At 40.1% G+C, this 19,116-nt stretch overlaps 4 protein-coding genes across 6 annotated transcripts; 2 read left to right on the top strand and 2 right to left on the bottom strand.

Moving 5' to 3' along the window:
• The first annotated feature begins 2,302 nt into the window (after positions 1 to 2,302).
• Positions 2,303 to 8,633, top strand: fas (Fas cell surface death receptor). The gene is made up of 8 exons (XM_041049993.1): positions 2,303 to 2,458; positions 3,460 to 3,563; positions 4,033 to 4,167; positions 4,394 to 4,511; positions 4,696 to 4,766; positions 4,878 to 5,002; positions 5,356 to 5,374; positions 6,049 to 8,633. The coding sequence occupies exons 1-8, from the start codon at positions 2,379 to 2,381 to the stop codon at positions 6,342 to 6,344; spliced, it is 948 nt and encodes a 315-aa protein (XP_040905927.1). The 5' UTR covers positions 2,303 to 2,378; the 3' UTR covers positions 6,345 to 8,633.
• LOC121189649 (cholesterol 25-hydroxylase-like protein) lies at positions 8,585 to 10,777 on the bottom strand. 2 transcript variants are annotated; one of them, XM_041049994.1, is made up of 2 exons: positions 10,544 to 10,777; positions 8,585 to 10,273 (listed from the first exon to the last, which is right to left on the bottom strand). In XM_041049994.1, the coding sequence occupies exon 2, from the start codon at positions 10,251 to 10,253 to the stop codon at positions 9,393 to 9,395; it is 861 nt and encodes a 286-aa protein (XP_040905928.1). In that variant the 5' UTR covers positions 10,254 to 10,273; positions 10,544 to 10,777; the 3' UTR covers positions 8,585 to 9,392. The 2 variants fall into 2 exon arrangements, with proteins under 2 accessions (XP_040905928.1, XP_040905929.1); XM_041049995.1 differs by having other exon boundaries at positions 8,585 to 10,020.
• Positions 10,778 to 10,903: 126 nt separating this feature from the next.
• On the top strand, positions 10,904 to 14,754 carry LOC121189698 (inositol 1,4,5-trisphosphate receptor interacting protein). 2 transcript variants are annotated; one of them, XM_041050082.1, is made up of 2 exons: positions 10,904 to 11,010; positions 12,624 to 14,754. In XM_041050082.1, exon 2 carries the CDS (start codon positions 12,692 to 12,694, stop codon positions 14,300 to 14,302), a length of 1,611 nt encoding a protein of 536 aa, XP_040906016.1. In that variant the 5' UTR covers positions 10,904 to 11,010; positions 12,624 to 12,691; the 3' UTR covers positions 14,303 to 14,754. The 2 variants fall into 2 exon arrangements, with proteins under 2 accessions (XP_040906016.1, XP_040906017.1); XM_041050083.1 differs by having other exon boundaries at positions 10,908 to 11,010; positions 12,768 to 14,754.
• A 317-nt stretch (positions 14,755 to 15,071) lies between these two features.
• Positions 15,072 to 19,103, bottom strand: LOC121189699 (glutathione S-transferase omega-1-like). The gene is made up of 6 exons (XM_041050084.1): positions 18,923 to 19,103; positions 16,701 to 16,809; positions 16,355 to 16,577; positions 16,146 to 16,247; positions 15,816 to 15,922; positions 15,072 to 15,561 (listed from the first exon to the last, which is right to left on the bottom strand). Exons 1-6 carry the CDS (start codon positions 18,948 to 18,950, stop codon positions 15,411 to 15,413), a joined length of 720 nt encoding a protein of 239 aa, XP_040906018.1. The 5' UTR covers positions 18,951 to 19,103; the 3' UTR covers positions 15,072 to 15,410.
• Between the last annotated feature and the right edge of the window lie 13 nt (positions 19,104 to 19,116).

Raw genomic sequence — 19,116 nt, 5'->3', positions numbered from 1 at the left:
GTCCCTTCCAGCAGCTTCCCCCAAACAACAAACACATTCTCTTATTCTATTTTATTTTTCCTCCTCTACATCTCTATTACTCTGCCTTACACTGCATATGACCTGGGGGTGATGGGAGGGGGAACGCATTGACCGTGGACGATAATGTCTTTCTGCTAAAATCCACGCACTGCACTTCTCTGGTGGTGGTTTTGGTTTTGCTGCCATTTGATTTTGTTGCCATACATTATTGTAGCTTACTGGTCACAGTTATACATGCTGTCATAACATTAAGCATTAGCCCTCACAAAACAGAATGAGGCAAAATGCATGTGGTTGCAGTAAGAAGACCACGTTTCACACCACTGATTCACTTATTTAACCTTAAAGGGTTAATATGTATTTTAGTTTAACACATTAAAAAATAGATTTCCAGGGCGGGACAAAATGACTTTTTGTGTTGCAGAGATATTTACTGAAGTTAGCATGCTACCCAGCATGCCTGGGCTTGTCCTGTCCCATAATTCCACTTTGTACCTCAAGAGGCGGCAGTGAGTCACTGTAGCGTCCTGTCTGCCCTCAGTCCAACATGTGAGGATGAACAAGTAGTAACTGCAATAAACCTGTGAGAGGACAGCCATCCTCTCTTGGCAACATCCCAAGCAGTTGTGGAAACATTTCACTCAAAATCATAAATGTTAACCTTACAGTGATGCCAGAAGAAAAGCCAAGGAATCATCAAATTTAATAGCCTTCGTTCAGCAGGGAATTTCCGTACTGAATTTCATGACCATCCATCCCATAGTTGTTGAGATATTTCAGTTTGGACCAAAGAGGCTAAAAATATTAATTCATGATTTTTCTACAATACCTCTGCATATATGCATGTGTGAGTGTGTGTGTGTTCATTTTGCTCTATAAGTGGGCCACATTAGCAGGCAGCAGACTGGTACAAATCCGACACTGGGACTCACTGGGACTACAAAGGGCTGAAATTTAATACACTTGCAAAAACAACCAAATCCCACAGGAGTTCTCCCTCAAGTTAAGTTTTTATTCCCCAGCCAAGTACTTTTTTTCTTCATTTTTGTTCAAAGATAAATTTGCTGTTAAATACACTTGGCAGAGATCAAACAAATATGGTGGTTTTTGTGGGGTGGGGGTGAGGCATTCAATTTCTTAAGTTAGTGGCACAGACAGAAAGGCAACACAAATATCTTGTATAGCACGTTAAGAGCTTTGTTGATTCACTCCTCAAGAACTTTGTAAATCAAAGAATGAGTTTAAAATTATTTCTTCATTATACCTTTATTTAACCCTTAAAATCACTGAGGTTTCCCTCGTTTGCACTGATGTCTAGATACAGAGAAAAATAAAATTCAAAAGAGGACAATGCTCTGTGAAGTGGTTTGAAGTCATCATTCAAGCTTTCAAGAGGAGGTGTTTTATGTGAGTGCCTTTTGTCTATTGAATCATACGGAAGTGTACTTTCATTCTACAGACCTTTCTTCACCACAGATGCTATCAGGGTGGCTGCTAACCCACCGTGCAGTGCTTTTGCTTACCTGCAAAACCTTTTTGGTCAGTTTCCTGTTCAGTAAAGGTCGTACCAGAATGAAGAAGTAAACTGCATGTTTTAAACATCACTTTCACAACATACCTTATAACTGTCTGTAACCCAAAAGCATGGGTGCTGTTAACACATTAAATGATGGTTTGGGTTGCAGTTACTAGACTCTTGCAACAGGAGACATAATATTTTATTTTATCACACCAAACAAAGAGCAATAACGCCACCTAGTGGCAGAAATTGAGTTTAGCATGCATGAGGGCAGAAAGGAAAGGGAATTTTCTCTCTCTCTTTATATATACATCTACAAATACGTGTATGTATATGAAAATAGAAAAGGTATAAATCATATAAAATTAAAGTATTGATCCTGCTCAGTTTGCTCGGATTATTTTCACTAACTCCATGTGTGAGCTGTATTTTCATCCATTTTCTAAATTAACTGAGCTGTATTTACCCCTGAGGACACTGAGGAAGAAATGAAACCGTAATCAATTAGTCCATTAACAGAAAAATAATCACCAACTATTCTGGCAATCGATTAATCGTTTCAAGAAAAAATAGCGGAAAAAAAGAGCATTGAGCAAGATTGTGTGACCTCAGTATTACTAATCTTCCTCAGATTCTTCCCTTAACTATAGGAGGAGGGTTGTTTTTGTGGGGCTTTCCAAAACGTGACAATTGTAGATGTTCGAATAAGGAAAACAAACTACATTAAAAAAAAAAAAAAAAAAATTCCTCCAAAAATCCCCGCCCCATTTGTATACAGCAACAGACCGAAGAGATCAGTACATGTGGTGATGCTCATCGTGGCACAGGTGAAGCAGTAATGGGTAGGATGGCGTCCGACTCAGACAAGTTTTCTGCGTGGATTCTCGTCTTCCTTTCGCTGTCCCCTCATGTATCACTGTAAGTAAAGTTTCACAGGCATAAAGTTTGGAAGTCAGTTGCCTTTTACTGTAGTTGCCAGGTGTTGGCTCGGCGCCCGCTTGTGTAGCGTTTCCGCCGATTGAGCGAATGATCTAGTTTAACGCTGAATTTATAATCAGAGACGACTGATTTGTGTGTATGTGTGATTGCGGGCTAAGGGTGGGCACAGATCAAGTGTAACAAACCACAGGTTGGTTTGTTTCAGAGGGAAAACAAAGGTGTAGATTTCACAATTCACCGCAACACTTCAACGCTCTTGCCGTTTAAAGTGGCGAGGACAACAAAGATAATACGTAGGATAATCGATATACATATATTTTATGTTAGAAAATATTATATTATATTATGTTTTTGTGACCCAGTTAGAGACTTGACCGCAGCGCAGTTAAATATTGTCCCGGAACCTCCCAGACAAGAGTGCTGAGGAGCGGCTGTGTACTGGTCTGTAACGGTGGTGTGGCGATTAATCAGAGGCACCGTGGTGAAACCAAACACCCAGACTTCGTTCTTAAACTGTATTCTCTCGAAAAATACAGTTGGAAAACACTTTTTGTGGCGCTTGCCAACCATGGTTTCGAGTGAGAAGTGAGCTCAGTGTTCCTCCTTGCGGCCATTGGATGTAAATCACCCGCCACCCAGGCTGCTATTATGGCTTTCTCCAATCGTTACGCACCGCTGCGGACCTCCGGCCTCAGGGGGCAGTAATGAGCCCGTTCTGCTTGGCGCACCAAAAATTGGGCGAATAGGTGTGGTCGTACTCGAAAACTTACCAATACGAGTCACTTAAAGGTGAGATTTATTTTTATTGGAAGTGTTTTCAAGCAACTTCCCCCCCCTTTACTTCTACAAGACATAAGACAGCGTGCGTCTGGTTAATCCATAGCTTTTTTTTCCCCACTGGGGTACTGTTCACCAAGGGCAACGAGCCCTCATGCTTACTTTCAGTTTCGTTTTCTGATATCTGGTTTGTTTATCGTCAGGGCTCCAACCTCCTCACAGATTGACGGGAATGCCACTCTGAGTCAGGTGTGTGCAGATGGTACATACCAGCACGAAGGGAACACCTGCTGCCTGTGTGGTGCAGGTATGTGTCAGTGGTTACAATAATGTGAACTTGAATGGCAATGTGAAGATACTCTAAGTTTAGTTTTTCTTTTTTTTTTTTTAAATTAAGGAGGTGTCAAATACTTATATCTATAAGGCAATGATAGAAGGTGCTCGATATCAGCTTTAAGTAAAAGATACATATGTCAGTGTTTTGTGTTTTACCCTTAAATCCATTGACATTTACACCTTGTACAGTGTCATACAATCAGTACCTTTTATGATGTGATTCTTAGTCTAGATATCCAGTGGTGGAGGGTTACACAAAAACACAAACTTACTTTCTTTAAAATGTGATTGAAAGCAAATTCAGTGCCAAAGGTGCTACAGTACTGGCTTTTAGAATATGTTTGCACGTGGCAGCGTGTGCAGGTATGTGCGTCATCAGCTTGCCCAAACTAGTCAAAATATTTTGTTCTGTCTCTGGCTCACTTGTCTTCATACTGTAGGCCAGCGGCTGGAGAGACACTGCACTGTAAAACAATATGATGAGGTATGCAAGCCGTGTGATGCTGGGACATACATCAGTCAACCTAATTCCCAGCAGCACTGTGAGCCCTGCACATCCTGCGACCACCCCAATGGTACAAACATCATCAGTTTATCTATAAGAATTCAGCACTCTGAATAAATGTCAAAATAGAGTAAGTCATGGTAATCTAATACAAGCACAGTAAGTAAAGATTATGCGTCTGGGTCAGTGTGGAAATGTAGACTGTACCTCCAGTAACACAATATGACACTTTTTGTTTTTAAGACAAAATACTGTTCAATCTTACGCTGGTTTTGTGGTTATACTGTCATTTTTAGCGAATCTAGAAGTGGCTGAAGCCTGTACAGCTGCCAGGAATACCAAATGCCGTTGCAAAGAGGATCACTATTGCAGCAGTGGCACAGAGACTTGCAGAATCTGCCACCCTTGTGAAAAGTAAGTTCGGCTCCTTCAAATATTATCTGTGAACTTGTGCCTTCTTTAAGTGTCACCGATGTATTGACTTGTCCTCACAGGCTGATAGCAGAATTTAAAAACATAATAATAAATTATAATGATTAATTATTGCTGCCATGATTCTGTCTGTCACTCATACTTTATGTTTTTTGTTTGGTTCAAGATGTGATGCTGAGGGAGTCAAAGTAGCCTGTACAGCCACCAATAACACAGTCTGCAACGACAAAACTGAAGGTGTGGTTTAGTTTTACTTCACTGCATTTGAATGAAATCATGATGGCTTCACTTAGTACATTTGCAATTTACAATTTAGTTTGTAATGAAAATGTAATCTTCGTGTTTCAGGGGAAAATAGCTTGACAGGGATCACCATAGCTGTCATAGTTGTTTTAGTTGCATTAGGAGTTGGACTCTACTGTCTCTGGAGAAGATTTCGTCAGGCCGCACCAGAACACGGTGCAGAAAATGGGGTGAGTTACTCTTTAATGTGATTTCTTTTAGTTCATTTATAGCTCTTTGACGCTCTCTGACCAGCTGTGAGATGCTTATCGTAGCTTTATCTAACCTGCTTTGTCACACACACACACACAACATGTATGACAAACACTTTCCTGTCTCTTCTCTAATGTTGGCGTAGCGGTCGCTTTGTTTAGGAAGTGCAGGTTAGTTTTCTGAAACCTTTGGTGTCCTTGTCAGTGTGCTTCTTCTGTTTAAGTATTGTTGTGGTGTGCCTTGTTTGTCAAGCCTGTGCAAGCAGCTTGTTATTCTGTCACTCTGGAGTTGAAGATATGTCATTAACAGTCATTCTACTTCTTCTTCTCAGGAGTTGGAGCCTCTGAAAGGTAAGAAAAGCCGTAGAATACATCTTTTTAAATTGATGAAATATTAGAACTTTAACTGCTGTTTTTTTTTCTGTCTTGAACCTGTCAGATGAAATAGCTGATTGATTGATGAACAGTCTGAACGTGACAGTACATTTCATGTTATTATCGAGTCTGAAATGTGCTCTCGTACTTGTTGCATTTTCTTTAGTTTTGCCCTGACGAGTCATCAGCGAATGACACGTTAGCCCGGCAGGGAGCATGTTTATCAAGGCCATTTAAAATTTCAGTTTTTGTCTGTTATCTGTTGAACAACCACAACCTGTGACCAATGACATCCTGTCTCTTTAGCTTGCACACAAAGCTCTGATTAGTCTGTTTGTATTTCCAAGGGCTGTGAAATAGCCCAACAAACATGGCTGAAACAACGGAGGATGTGAGCATCATTGTCGAGGTCTGGAATCAGGCCAGTTTGGTGCAGCGACTGTGACTCATTTTCTTTTTTAATGGCTGTTGGCCTTTCAAGAGCCATTAAAAAAGGCCTTAAACATAGCTCCTTTGAATGTGTGCGTTTCTTTTTCCTTTTTTTTTTCCACCCATAAATATCAAAATGTCCCTAGATCAGTAAAATTGTGATGGTTGTCATGCTTTTTTATATTAATTCCATTTTTTCTGGTCTTTTACATTCATTTCAGATATTGAGGCCCACATGCCTGAGATTGCAGAAGTCCTTGGATGGAAAAATATGCGGGATATTGCATTACGCGGTGGGATATCACAGACTGTTATCGAGACTTGTAAGCAGAACCATCCCAATGACGGTGAGGAGCAGACACTCCAACTCCTAATGAGATGGGTGGAGCAGCAAGGCAGTGATGCCTCTAAAACACTGGTACAAATGCTACAAGATAGAGGCAAAATGCAAGCAGCAGAGAAGGTGAGAAATATATTGCGTCGTGGTGGCACTGCTGGATCAAACAGTCTTGCTTGAATGTGTCTATTGGGAGCACTTTGTAAGTATTTGCAATGCTGTCTACTGAGCTAATTGCTATTCTCAAATCCACCATTTGAGATGTTTACATGATAGGGTTGGCCTACGAATATTGATTTAAGATTTTAAGTGATAAGTCTTGGTCTTCTCTGTTTTTACTTGAATTTTTTAAAAGGAGAATTTAGATTAGATTTTGTAGAATTACTAGGATGTACAGTGATGTTACAGAGGGAACAACGTGGAGTAATCATGATTATCTGTAGCTTATTTTATTAAATTATGGATTGAGAGGTTTTCTGTATTGTTTCATTGTAAAGATTAGATTAGATTACACTGCATGCACTGAGTGACACCTGCCTTCTAGTGCTCGTATAGGAACGTTAAACGTGGTATTTTTGGGTGCCAAACAGCTTGCCACAGCAATAAACCAAAAATGTATGTCACATGGATTTTAGTTTCCTATCTGTTGTGAAATTGTGATTGATCTACTTCTGGTCATCTGATGCTGATGGTTAACATAATTATCGTAATTGATAAGCATCATGATTACTGCCAGTCAAATTTTGGTTGATCAACTAGCTGTTGCAGCTCAGATTTTGCACTCTGTCTGGCCATATTTTAAGGTGTTACCCTTTAGTAAGAAAAAAGTAAAAAAAAAAAAAAAAAATAGCTGATCCATATGTGCATCAAAATCATTGATTAATTTTGTCAATTTTCACTTGACAAATTAGTGTAACTCTATACTTGACTGGAGCTGATTAGCCACTTCCAGTTCTAAAAGCTATTCCCCAGTATTTATAGGGGTTTAGTTGCTCATATTCGAGTTCCACTTTCTCTAAAAGAGTGACGACGTAATCAGCATTGACAAGAAGTTAGAGTTGTGGAAAGTGATCCAAAAAAAGTGTGTTGTTTTGTGAAACTTTGGGGGTGAAACGTTATGTACTGAACTACTGACATCTAAACACCAGATAAACTTCATCAGATTGATGTTCCTGGTGTTCCTGTCCCGTAAATCTGTGAGAAGAGAAGTCGATTACTTTAGCACAGTTATTTCAGGTCTGCTCATTAGCCTGTCTACTTTCACTTCTCATAAAAGAAACACTGATACCAACTTTTCACATTGGGTAGTGGTGCTGTAAAAGAATCATCTAAGTAATTTGCTATGGCATCCAGACATCACATTAGACACATTAGTATTTTTTCTACAGCAGCTTCACATCATCATCAGTGTCGAGGAAATTCTGCTCAGTTCTGTTTTATAGTTCTTTGTTTTGAAAAGACTATAAGAGAATGAAAGGAAGGAAAGAACGAAGCTTATGCAAACACATCGGCTGGGGAACGGGTGGAAATTAATGAAGGGATGCAGCTGCGTATCTGAGATAAGATTAGTAAGAGTTACTGCTTTGAAATGAATTACTAATAAACAAAGTAACTTGTATGAAGAAAGGTGAATGTAATGGCTTAATTAATGATAATTAGATCCTACTGGCTGAACTTTCTTTTTCATGTGATGGCTCTGCACCTTTTAATAACCTTAATGGAACCTCTAACTGTTGTTGCTTTTGGATTGGTGTTATGGAAAAAGAAAGGGAAGGAAGGAAAGAAAGAAAAATCTGTCTCTCAGTAATATTTATTTCAATTATAGACTGAAGGTGATGAGTGAAATCAGATGATCAGTATCAGTATGAATTTAAAGACTTTTAAAGAAACACAATATCACTTTTTAATGACTTTTTGTGTGTAGTAGTGATTCTGCATGGAAGATGGAAGATCATTAGTGCTAGTCCAAAATTGTAACTTCATGATGTGGTAATACAAGTTTGGCCTCCTGCTTCACCAAAGGTTTTTTTGCCATATTGTAACATAAGTGTGGTGTCATCTCCAAAATCAGGAGTGGTCCAAAGGGAGGATGTGAGGACATGTTTTCCTCACATTTTTTCAGTGCTACATGCTCAAATTGGCATTGGTAATGTGTAGTGAGTCAGTATGAAATGACTTTAACAGAAGCCTGACCCTTGTAAAATCTGACCTCTGTGTATGTATCATTTTGTAGAATTACTAGGATGTACAGTGATGTTACAGAGGGAACAACGTGGAGTAATCATGATTATCTGTAGCTTATTTTATTAAATTATGGATTGAGAGGTTTTCTGTATTGTTTCATTGTAAAGATTAGATTAGATTACACTGCATGCACTGAGTGACCATGTGTATCCATAATTACCAACAATTCTGCTCATGAGACTGTGAAATTGGATTTGATGTTTGTTTAAACTGTATCTGATATTATTCTGATACTGATACTTTCTTTCTCAAATAATTTAATGAAAAAAAATAGAACAGTAAAATACAAGTTTCAATTAATTTCATCAACAGAACTGAAGTTAAAAGAAATGTATACAGCTTTTTAAAAAATTTCCTCTGATGTATACTGGCTACATTTTTAAAATCTGTCTTATAACCTTTGTTTTGGGGATACATATGCAGGAACATATGCACTTGATATAATTTTAATAAATCCAGTAAACTGGAGGATAATTACAGTGAACATTTGACACCATTTTACATTCTGTGGCAAAAGTAGAGCAAACAAAAAGTAATATTATGGTGATTTATGAGTGGATTTAATGCTTACAAGAGTGTCTGCTGTGATCAGATTAGTTTCAAGGCATTTACATATTTATGACAAAAACAAGGCTAAATTCATGATGTCAGTCTCATCCTCCAAGCTGTCACTAAAACTGTTACTGGTTACTGTGATCAATAATATTACAATATTTATTTTTCATGCAACATGCAACACAACAGCAGCTGTGTTTCATACTCAAACGATTCTGGGTGGAGTATAAAAAAAAGTACCAGCATCTTTTGGCATCCATGTATAAACACATATTAAGATTAAAACAAAATTAAATCAAGGTTAGTCTTCGTTAGTCTTGCAGGTTAATAACAGAAGAAAATGTCCTTCATATACTCTGATCATTTTAACTTTAAAGTCATTTAAACTTTAAAGTCCTCTTTTTTAAAGTCCTCTTTTAAGTTACGGTGTTACTTTTTCTGTGTGCCTCCTCTGTGCAGTGAGCCACAAAGTCTGTCCCAGTGCGTAAAGTACGGAGCATAGTTCACTTTGAATTTCAGGTGGTGGAGGTCATGATGCCGAGAGCCTCCGTAGAGGCCCAAGGGCACCAGCCTGTGTGGAGACCAGGGAAATTCATACCCTGAGTGAGCCTCAACCGATAGATAAATGTTGGTGATGAAGAAGAGCATCTTGGTGAGTGGATGGCAGTTGAGGAGTGCGGGGTTCAGAGTTGCAAAGAAGCTGAGGCTCAGCATCTCCCAGACACTCGTGTCTTCTGTCGCCAGGGAGAAGGTGGCCGTGTAGAGGTGGTGCTCCTTGTGGAAAAACTGGTAGAGCCAGGCCACTTTGTGATGTAGCAGGTGCCACAAAAAGTACTGCGTGTCGAACAAGAGGAGGCAGGCCAGCACATCCTGAACCACAGACAGCATCTCAGGTGCCTGTGGAGGACAAACCGGGGGGCTCCAGTACCAGTGCACGAGAGAGAGGGGGAAAACAAAACAAACGTGGTTGCGAAGAATTTTGAGCATGCACCTCCAAGCCACTGGCCATGTCACTTTGCTTTGAGGCTGGATCTTGTAGCGACGTACCAGGGCCAGTCTGGGGCAGAGCAAATCCAGACAAACGTAAGGAAAACAGCAGCCAAGGTAAACAGTCAGGGAGAACAAAACTGGGAAAAATGGTGAGCTGAGAAGGCTCTGCCATCCTCTCAAACCGTCCCACAGAAACTGCAGAAGGCGCCCCTCTGTGCGCTCTGAGTCTGTCATGTCAGCACTAAAAACATTACAGACGCGTCTCCTCTTAATGAAGGATGAAGTCTTGTGACGTTGCATGACATCGTACCAGTAATTTCCTGAGGGGGTGTTACATGTCACAAGTCGTGCTACCAAAATTTTGACATTTGTTTTCATGTTAGATGTATTTAGTCACATGAAACAATGACACTTAAAAAACAAAAAACGCTTTATCAATTAGAAATTACGCATGCGTTGATATCTACATGAGATTTAAAATGGTGCTGTAACAGTGTCTCTCAGAGGATGAGACCATGCTGATATGTGTTATGTCTGTCAGTCGGTGGATTTCTGCCTCCAAGGGCCAAAGTTGTGAATCTCGTTCTTACCCGTACGCCTGGAGTAAGGGTTGAGTTGTGCGCAGTCTGCGCATCATGTGTGTCCTGTGTCCTCCTCTGCTTTTGGTCTGACTATGGTCCAGACCTTGGGCGCCACCTTGTGGATCCAAAACGTGCTACCACAAATATTGTGGTTGCTGAGGTTATCATCGGTGTAACCCTCATTTCTGCCTCCTTTTGTGATATTTCATGTAGTATCTGACACATACTTCATGTACATCAAGGCCCAGCTGACGCACTTATGTGCAGCCCAGTGCAACCCAGTGCAGCCCAGCTTCCCCTGGGCGGTCCCTGTGTCTATGGGTGGAGCGCACAGTCCGGAAATGTGTTTATAAAAAAAAAGCAGTGAAACTGTTTCCTCCTTGTTTCACATGAGTTTGATGATGAAGCTGCCTCCGCTGGAGATCCCGCCACATGAAGTTTATTACCATGAACTTTACCCAGAGAAGAGTTCAAAGGTAAGTTCATAAACTTTTTACACCGCGTGTCTTCTAAATCCACCTTTATTGACTTGAAGATCGGTGAGGAGCGCGTCCAAGCCGCTAAACATGCAACTATGTTGCCTCAAGTTATGCAATATTGCTGTTTTCCAGGAACAACCTTAGAATCTAGAAACTTTTTTGTTTTGTTTTTGTTTTAAAGCGTCCTATATAGCACCGTTTGTTACACACCAGGCTGTGAAGTGACTCATGTGTCTGGAATAGTGTTTGTCTGCCACCACATTTCCATGATGGAGTGGGTCGCTGTTTTGTTGCTAAGAAAACTGAGGAGAAGGTGACCGCTGGCAATGTGTCCAGACTGCATCACCTCACAAGTACACAGTCATAGTCATAGTGACAGAGTCTGGTCCAAACGCCCTGAGCTTAATGGGAGCAGTCAGCAGTGGTGGAAGGACAATTGCTTTATATTTTCCTCATGTGTTTAAGTGCAGTTTTAAAGTAAACTACTTGTACTTGATTTCCATTTCATTTTATTTTATTTTAGATCAATGTACCATACTGTTCACTCCAAGACATTTATTTTTAGATGAAACATATACAATGGTAACACTTGACTGTAAGCGTCCCCTTGTTTAACATTTATGAACAAAATTTTAACACTTCATACATAGTTTTTTGAAAAACTGAGTAGCTAAGGATTTGTTCTTTGGTCATGTTAAATATAGCCGTCATGTTCTGCTGCAATACTGATCTTAAATGTTTTAAAATGAACCACAGCACAGGCCTCTTGTCTGGCTTGTTGTTTGTGTGGTCTGAGCCATGTAAGTGTTGGAAAAGATCCCAGTGAGTAAGTCATGGGAAATTTCCCTGGCCCCGTGGACTCACATACTCATACTGCACTGCTATTACTGCTGTCATTTTAAAGCTCAAGTCTGACAGAGATCTCAATGAGATCATGATGCATGTGCACTTCCTCTTTCTTGAGTTTCTTATTTGCCAGAGGAAGTAGTCCCATTTTAAGCACAGTATATACCTTTTGCTATGATGACGGTTGAGGTAATTCAGTCCATCCTCACTAAAGCATTTTAAAAAAGTGTGCTTTCAGTTCTTACTGCAAGCCAGGAACATGTGCAAGAACGTTATGTAATTTCCTCTTCTGTGCAGTATATTGCATTACCTGTCAGTTATTTGGTGACGTTCAGGAAAGAAGATAATGTCAGTGTGAATGTTTCCCACATTGTTTTGCTTAGAAGCTGAATTTCATGTTTCATTTCATTTCATGTGAACGTTTTCCAGAAAAGGGGGGATTTTATTCATTTTATTTTGCCTGTTAACATGTAAAAGTTAACAGGCACAATGTTGGTAACTAAATAGGGTTATCAGCAAAGGGCAACGCACTTTGAAAGGGCTTGATCTTCCTTCCTCCCATGTTGCACCGTCTGATACTGGCCGAGTGCGTCACTCAGCCCACTGACTCTATATTTAGAAAAACAGTTTGTGCCTCACTTTTGGGTGGAGTGCTTTACAAAATTCATAAGACCATGATTTTCATATATTTTATTCAGTACAAGAGTTTTTTCTTAAATCCACTTTTCCTTTCACTAAAACCACTATTTATATTTTTGTTTCAGGATCTGAACTGCAGCTGCCCTGGGTGTCTGTGAGGTGCTTAAATATGTGTGTTAGAAACTAGCTGAAGATGCAGGGGGCCATTGCACGAGTGTGTGTGGTGGTGGCTGCTGCCATATTAAACCATCCCTTGCTCTTTCCTCAAGAGAACACCACGCTCCCAGACCAGGACGAGGAGCTGATGGCTCGCATGCGGGAGCACGAGGAGAGGTTGGAATTGGAGCAAGCCAAGCTGGAGAAAGAGCTTTCGCAGCTGGACTCAAAACAGGAAGAAGCCAGCTCGGAGGGCGGTTATAGTTGGTACTTTTGGAGCACTGTGTCTTTCATCATATTCTTCACTGTCGAGATGGGCAGGGTGGACCTTGCTGACACAGAAATCCGTCCGGCTGAGGATGAAGACATATTTTCAGAGAGTGGATCCATCACCCCCAAAACAATGGTACTAGACAAAGATATCCTGAGCAACTTCTGCGACAAATGTAACTACACTTCAGCCCATGAAAACTGGAGGGTGAGGGAGTTTGTGGAAGGCTTTGCTGATGATTTGCTGGAATCACTCAGGAGTGTGTGCGACAGGGAGGCGGACATGGAAGTCGGGGATTTTGTGGGGATTGGAAGCATGTTCGAGTCTTGGAAGGTGTGCAGGCCTCTAATGTGTGACCTTATAGTGCCATTCTCGCCTCCAGATCCATATTTCTTCCAGTTCCATCTGTGGTGCAGCCCCAACAGTGACATTCCTCCAGACATGCAAGGCTGCGGCAAGATAAAGGTGACCAGGTTTGGGGAGAACGAGGAGGGCTGTCTCTGCGGCTCTGTTAATCTGGGAGAGGACATGCTCTGTCTGTTGCATAGCAGGAATGACGGCATCAAAGTGGACCACAGTCCAGATGAACTGCTGTGCTCCAGGAACACACCTTTCTTAGCCAAAGATCAAGTCATGAAGTGGTTTCAGATCTCTGTAACCAAAGCCTGGGGGCGCATCTCTCATAAATACGACTTTGAGGTCACTTTTCGCAACCTGGATTCCGCCGGTGCGCTGAAGATCCGATTCCGTTCCGGGAAGGTCATCGTAATGAACATCATACCGGTGGTTCAGCTAGAGGACTCAGACGCTTACTTTGTCTCGCACTTTCCGTCAGATTGTGACAGCTCTCCAGACCCGCACTGGCCCCTCTCTTTCGCTGTGTACGAGAGGAATTTGCTGAAACATTTCACTAAACGCCTACCACGAAATTCCTGTCATTTACTCTGTCTTCAGATTGTTACCTTCCTACACAGAAAGCAGACGGGGCTCACGGGAAAGAGCGCCCTTACTAACTACCACTTAAAGACTGCTCTGCTGCACTTGCTGCTGAGTAAAAGGCCCTCTGTGTGGGGCATTGAGAGTATGGAGCACAGGCTTCGGGACATGCTGGGCTTCTTACAAAGGAGCCTGCAGGAGAAGAGACTTCACCATGTTCTGATTGGGAACAGTAAAGTGCCAGAGGAAGTCCGGGTTCCAAAGATAATTCGCAAAGCAGAGCCTATCAATCTGTTCAGGTCTCTGGTGCTGCAGACAGAGCTTTATGCAGCAACTGTCAGGCATTTTCAGGAGATGTTGAGAAATGCATCCGTGCTCATACAAGAGTACACACCTCACTTATCAAATGGAGGTTTACACAGCCCAGATGAAAGGTTGTGAGCACTGGCCATGTTCAGTGTTATAATCTTTAGCACTCGCAGATCTTTAAATATCATTGTGTTACTAAAGGTAACATTACTTATAGAAGGTGCACATACAGCGGTTATTTCAGTTGTAGCTGATAACTAGATGTTCAGTGGTTTTACTGTAGCTGCTTTCATTACACTTGACGCGGTAACCAGCGTATAGAGAAAATGGCCTCCAGCCAGTGCATATATATTTATTCTGCATTTTAACAGTGGGTTCTGTTGTTTGTAAAATCTAGTGCCAAAATAGAGTACTGTAATTTAAAAAAGAAAAAAAATCATTCAATAGCACTGTTCTGAAGCTTAAGAATCATATGGTTTGTTTTAGAAGTATAACCAGGAGGAGAGGTGTTCAGTATATTTCCCTTTGCCTCTTAAAAAAAAAAAAAAAAAAAAAGAGCAGCAACAAGGGATCTACATGAAAGATCATACATTTAATCATTGTCACCTCGATACCTCTCATGCCGGTCTAAACAGGAATAATCTTTTTTTTTGTTTTTATTCATACTGTTGTGTATCTGATGGCAGCTATTAAGTTCAGTCCTGTTAAATACTCATTTTCTGTTCCCTATTAGAGAGCAAAGCTTCATTTTACATGTCCAGTTCATTTGTTGATGTCAAATCTTTGATAGAGTTCCAGTTTATCAATTTGGGGACCACCCTGTGTCGCTTGGCACGAAAATATAATGTCATTTTTTTGTTTATTGTAGTACAGACAGAAAAGTGAGATTTGCGTCAGAGTTATTACAACCACAGTTTATTAGAAAAAGTGCAGCGTTTGAAATTGATCATTGAAAACATCATCAATCAATGACATCAGTGACAAAGTCATACGATTACTGTGGCTCATTCCAGTTAAAGTGATTTGGTATCTTCCCCTCACATCAAAATAGATCTTAAAATCTCCAATAAAAGCACATTTTACCTTTGTCAAATTTATCCCTGAAATGTTTACTCATCGTGATAATTTACTTACAGATATTACTTATTGCATCAAAGCCTGAAAAACATGCAGGACTCTGCAACAACCATAACAGAAACATGAATGTAAATGGACGGTTTAAGGGTTTGATTTGTATTTTCTACAGGCCATAGTCATAGTTTGGTTTCCCCTCAACGTAAGACTTGTAAAAGCCCTTGTAGGTGTCCACACTGAGCCTGGTGGCTTTGACAGTCGGGTCCTCCGACATGCACTCTGTCCACTTCTTCAGCTCAGGTGTTTTGTCAAGGCAGCTAAGAAAACAAAGGGAATAAAATAATTTACCTAAGACTAAACAAAAATACATATAAGTCACCCTCATAATATCTGACATATCAGATGTCATGAAGGAAAGACGACAAAGAAGACTTTGCTTACATTCCTTACATTTGTACTGTACCTGCTATTTGTACTTTTTGCTCCTCTCTACGGTGACCTGAAGTGTCTCTAAATGCTTCTGTAAATAAAACCTATTTATTTTTAAATGTCCTGAGAGATTATTACTTACTGTTTCAGTTCAAAGATCTCCAGCCTCTCAAAAAATGGCCACATCATGTAGTCGATCATCATGATGGAGTTTCCACCAAAGAAAGTTGTTTTCTTATTCACCAAGTCCTGAAGAATAAACATTACATTAATCTGCGTTATATAAAACACAGTTAAGGTGAAGTTATTACCGGGGGGCACATGGGTGATCTCGCTTCATTCTTTATCTTTGACTGTATATAAAAAATTTATAGACAGCTATAGTTGCGCTCACGCTCATATTAAGGGACAACAAGCTACCGAATTATATGTCTAGTGAATGCGTAAAAAACAAGAGCACTTCTCAACCTGCCTCATTTAATTTGGCAAACTTCTCTTTCAGTTCATTTTCCAGTCCTGAGACATCCTCGCCATTATTCCTCCCCGCTGGGATCTTGTAGAAGTACGGTACTACCTGTGGAGAACAGTGGAATTAATCTGATTATTTGGTGATGACAACAGTAAAACATGTACACAAAACCAAACCCCAAGATTTAGATGCAGGGCTTTCATATAATTTACCTTGGAAAAATGCTCCAGCATCATCTTCTGCTGAGCTTTACCAAAAGGAGAGGGAGGAAGTAGCTTCCTCTCAGGGTAAACTTCATCCAGGTATTCACAGGTGATAGGAGACTCGTATATCACCTCACCAGCAGGTGTCTCCAGTGTTGGGACAAGACCAAGGGGATTCTTCTCAAGGAACCAGTCAGGTTTATCTTTCAGGTTGATGTTGATGGTTTCGTGCCTGAAAAACAGAAACAAATTTTGGCAAATTCTGCAAATTTTCATTGAAAATGCAGAGTGCAGGAATTTTTCGTTTTGGTATTAGATGAGCTATGGATTTAAATATAATAAAATGTTTCTTTACTTGATCCCTTTGGCATTCAGCACTAATCTGGCTCTCTGGGCAAAGGGGCAGAATCTCATGCTGTAAAGCCTGATGAGGCCTTTGGGGACTGGACCAGGTACAGGGCATCCTGAAAGAAAAAAGAAATGCAATTTCTATACATGACCAACCATTTACATTTACTTATGTTACTATAACTCCAACTGGAGTTATAGATATGGCTGGCAGTGTTAACGTGTACATTGTAGAATAAAGTACAGTTTATAAAAAGGCAGTGAGTGAAAGCCAGAAAAGGTAGCTGACTTTAGTTTGGACATTTTGAGTTTTAAGTCACACCATTTAAAAGGAAAAATACTTTCTGTTCTGCAATTACTATTTTCTTTGTAGATTAATATTCTATATACCAAGGCTGGCAGTGTTAACGTGTACATTGTAGAATAAAGTACAGTTTATAAAAAGGCAGTGAGTGAAAGCCAGAAAAGGTAGCTGACTTTAGTTTGGACATTTTGAGTTTTAAGTCACACCATTTCAAAGGAAAAATACTTTCTGTTCTGCAATTACTATTTTCCTTGTAGATTAATATTCTATATACCAAACATGATTATTTTATAAAGTATGATGCATTGTTTTTACAATTTTCTGCTACTTTATACTTATATTCCACTACATTTTGTAAGCAAATACTGCTTACATTTACTCACTACATTTGTTTCATAACTTTGGTTAGTAGCTACTTCAAATTAATAATTCAAAATATAATCAAGAAGTTATTTATAATGCACTTGTTAAAGTAAATATAGTATAAAATATATAAAGTAGAGGTGTTAGAATGGCCGTTCTGACGACAGAGACACTTTACAGGGAAGAAAATGCCAAGGCGATAGATTTCTTTATTTTTCCAACAGCAGCAAAGCCTTTGCTGCAAAGGTACAACAGCAAACCAAAGGTGAGGCCTAACCAGCAACAGCAGATTTAAAATCGGCGCCCTTTTATACTGCGTTCTGGTAGGTCCAATTGGATGCATGCATTTACAGGTGTTCCCAAATATACATTCATAAGTATAAATGACATATAAAAATGTGATTGCTATATTTAACCAAGAGTATTTCAAATAATCTGCCTGCTGCAATCTAGCCCCCAAAACAAACACCATAAATATAATTACAATAAATATATACATATAGCAATTTCCAGACTCCCCCTTTCTTGTCCTGCCACTTGGTCGTCCGGAACGTTCTTAACGCTGCCCGCTGACCTAGGGGACCCTTTTCAGCGGCGCACCCCGGAGCAAAAAGAGGCCAGGGTAAGGTAAGTCTTAAATCATAACTTAAACAATGTCTGTTCAGGCACTCGCACTGCTTGCACCGTCCTTCACATAACTGCTAGAATATAAGTTCCACAAAACTGCACTTACACCTGTGACCGTCAATTTTGGACGGTCAGCTGCCAACGGAGTCTAACGGACTTCCTCTCCCTTCCAGACGGAGCCGAGTGCCCACCACGGCATCCGACGGAGGCCAACTCCTCAACCATAACAGTTACAATATACAATAAATATTGCCGTTACATGTTCCATACATAGAAACTCCCAATGTGCTATGTGCAAATGTATGTTATGTGCAAATTCCCCTAATAAAGTGCTTTCTGTTATTACCGTACATCGTCAAGTTATTTATAAAACACAATTAATACCAAACCTTCCCGTGTACAATATTTACAAAACCATACCCGACAGTCACGGGTAACGAAGCCCTTCGTTACCCGTGAGAGGGGATAAAGTAGTTAGATCATTCTGCCTCATAAATAATTCTGCTTTTGGTACTTTAAGTATATTTTGATGTAAATATTTCTGAGTATTTCTTCCATCACTGTGACACAGATACTACTTTCGATTAAAAAAAAAAAAAGGAGTTCATAGTTTGTACTGTTTGCAAAACACTCTAATAAGTGGTTAGCTTTTTACGACTTGGACAGAAGAGGTTACATAATGCATAGTCACAATGACTGAAAAAAATATATCACGACGCTTTTTGACATTTTGCAACACAGTGCATGTCAGGACGTAACATCTAGCAACATGTCAGGTATACTTCTCCACGTTTTCTCAGGTTTTAATGGATCGAACTCAAATGAACCCCTATGCACGTGACAGTTTGTAGGAAGTGAAAACTTTAAGACTTTTGCTAGCGTTAGCAGCCTGCGCATGACTCCCAAGTTAGCCGAGTAATCGCTGTACGTCTTACCTTTGGCGAAACACTTTTCAGTAGACATGTTTGCACTTCAGACGATGGGGTGCGGTCACTGTAACAAAAAAGGTCTTGGCACGAACGGAGAAATACTATAAATGACCGAGAAGAGACAAAACTAACTGAAGCGTTTTAGCCTACGGTTGTATTATTTAATTTGTAATCTACTTCCGGAGTGGGCGTGTCAGACC

This window comes from Toxotes jaculatrix, chromosome 11 (genome assembly GCF_017976425.1).
Source record: "Toxotes jaculatrix isolate fToxJac2 chromosome 11, fToxJac2.pri, whole genome shotgun sequence".
NCBI lineage: Eukaryota > Metazoa > Chordata > Actinopteri > Toxotidae > Toxotes > Toxotes jaculatrix.
The sequence above is the reverse complement of the archived record's forward strand: the minus strand, read 5'-3'. Positions and strand labels throughout refer to the sequence as shown.